This window comes from Octopus bimaculoides, chromosome 8 (genome assembly GCF_001194135.2).
Source record: "Octopus bimaculoides isolate UCB-OBI-ISO-001 chromosome 8, ASM119413v2, whole genome shotgun sequence".
Taxonomy (NCBI): Eukaryota; Metazoa; Mollusca; class Cephalopoda; order Octopoda; family Octopodidae; genus Octopus; species Octopus bimaculoides.
Genome location: NC_068988.1, coordinates 40323682 through 40326217, shown reverse-complemented (window position 1 = coordinate 40326217; position 2536 = coordinate 40323682). Strand labels below are relative to the sequence as shown.

Sequence of the window (2536 nt, the reverse complement as noted above, 5' to 3'; positions counted from 1 at the left end):
TATATATATAATTAAGACTAAGTTGTGATCTGAACATAACCCCTTCTGACACAGAGAATCGGGAGCCCTTTTGGTCATTCTATTTTCCTTACTGGAAGGGTTCCTAACCCATTGGCAAAAATGAGTTAGATGATGGCGCTGGTGTTTTCTAAGGGCTGGCATGTGTAACCTGATCACCTCTGCCGATCAAACTCCCAACCCATGCGTTCCCGTCGATACACTGATTCTGCCCAAATTTGACGTCGATGTTACTTAGTTTGGTTTGAGATAAAGAACTTGATTAGCTTAATAATCCCAATTTAATCCCGGGCAAAGCCGGGCTATACTGCTAGTATCATTATAAAAACTGATACGTTGAGGTCGTTATGTTTTGGATCATATATCTAATGCATTTGAAGCGGATCATAAACCCCAAAGGTTAGAGAACATCAACAACTGTAAGAAAGAACGTATCAAAGATTATTACATTCTAACACCTTCAGGCAACAACCATTGAAGTATATTCGAAAGAATAATTTTGCACATCAAGCGAAAATACATATCTTCTTCTACTCTAGGCACACGGCCCGACAATTTTGGAGAAGGGGCCAGTCGATTAGATCGACCCCAGTACGCAACTGATACTTAATTTATCGACCCCGAAAGGATGAAAGTCAAAGTCAACCTCGGCAGACTTTGAACTCAGAACGTAAACACAGACGAAATACTGGTAAGCATTTCACCCGGCGTACTAACGTTTAAGCCAGCTCGCCGCCTTTAACAAGCATAAAGTGTAGAATATTTTTTCTACTCTAGGCATAATGCCCGTAACTTTGGGGTAGAGGGACAGTCGATTACATCGACCCCAGTACGCAACTGCTCTTAATTTATCAACCACGAAAGGATGAAAGGCAAAGTAAACCTCGGCGGAATTTGAACTCAGAACATAAAGACAGGCGAAATCCCGCTAAGCAATTCGCCCGGCATACCAACGTTTCTGCCAGCTCGCCGTCTTAAGTCTTTTCTGCTCTAGGCACACGGCCCGACAATTTTGGGGAGGGGGCCAGTCGATTAGATCGACCCCAGTGTGCAACTGGTACTTAATTTATCAATCTTGAAAGGATGACAGTTAAGGTCGTCCTCGGTAAAATATGAACTCAGAACGAAGACAGACGAAATACCGCTAAGCATTTCGCCCGGCGTATTAACGTTTCTGACACCTCATCGCCTTCAAAATATATCTTTTCTATTCTAGGCACAAGGCCCGAAATTTTTGGGCAGTCGATTATATCGATCTCAATACGCAACTGGTACTTAATTTATTGAACCCGAAAGGCTGGAAGGCAAAGTCGAACTCGACGGAATTTGAACTTAGAGTGAAAATACATATTACCAGGAGAAGACACATGGGTATAGTTAATGTTGTTTATCTCCAGATTTTCACTGATTCGTCAAATCGATGATCAAAAACAGTCGATCACACAGGATTTCGTTAGATAAATTTTTGCTGTCATTGAATGGCAATGTGTTGTGTTATTTGATGGTATTTTGGTAGTATTTCAGTTAGATCTAGCTTCGATAATTTTCACGGGCACTCACTGCCAAGGCAGTTATGCTCATTAAAGGAATACATTATAAAATCAGATAAATTTACCTATTCAATGAGAAATTCAAGCAAAGCGCCAATACTTACATTTTCGAATCTCTTCTCCAGAAATTCATCACTTGTCAATTTTAGGTCGTAGCCAATGCTTTTACGTTTTAGTAATTCCTATAAATGAAATGAAAATAATTCTAACTTTAGAAATTGGCATCTCATTTTATATATACAGTCACACAGTTATATATGTACCAAAACCAGAGAAAAATGCGCACTTGCACACAAGAACCCTTTTCTCGTCACCTTTTCTCGGTCCAAAAAAGGTTCATTCGCGAGACGTGACAGCATAGAAGCGCACACATTCACTCTCTGCGCGTGATTAGACTTGAGAAGTTTGTGAGAAACCCATTGACCCAATTTGCTGACTTTTCCCATGGCACGCAGGTGTCGATGAATGGTTGAATGACCAAATCCAAGCTTTTCTGCTAGTTCCTCAACAGTTACGTTGGGATTTTGCTCCACCAGTCTTTTCCAGAACGTCGTCGTTGAGCTCTACATATTTCCAGGACGTGGCTTGTCTTCTAAGCTGTAGTTTCCGGCTCGGTATTTTTAGAACCACCGTTGACACTGACTTACGCTTATTGTCCGATCCCCATATACTGCATTAATATTCTTTGCACTTTCCGTTGCGTTGTTGCCTTTATTGAACTCATTAAGTAAAATATGCTGAATATACTTCTTTGCCACTTCAATTATTGCTTTGAAAATAAAAATAACTGTTCAAGTTGAACTGTACTTTTCAAAGCTCACACTAAGAATAAGCACAATGTAAAATTGGTATCTACTTTTGTGGCAAGTTGATGGAGGTAGGTTATCCTGTCCCCCTCCGAATTTTACTGTTCATACTATTGAAAGACCTGTATTATTTATGGAATGACCCAATATGTATGTCGGTTT

The 2536-nt window shown here is 40.2% G+C and overlaps 1 protein-coding gene across 4 annotated transcripts in view; it reads right to left on the bottom strand.

Moving 5' to 3' along the window:
- The window catches only part of LOC106876206 (neprilysin), a 163357-nt gene that overhangs the window by 63825 nt on the left and 96996 nt on the right, over window positions 1–2536 (bottom strand). For all 4 annotated transcript variants that reach the window (XM_052970054.1, XM_052970055.1, XM_052970053.1 and 1 more), the window contains exon 13: window positions 1673–1750. In XM_052970054.1, the coding sequence (XP_052826014.1) occupies window positions 1673–1750 (78 nt within the window). The remainder of the gene's footprint in view (window positions 1–1672; window positions 1751–2536) is intronic.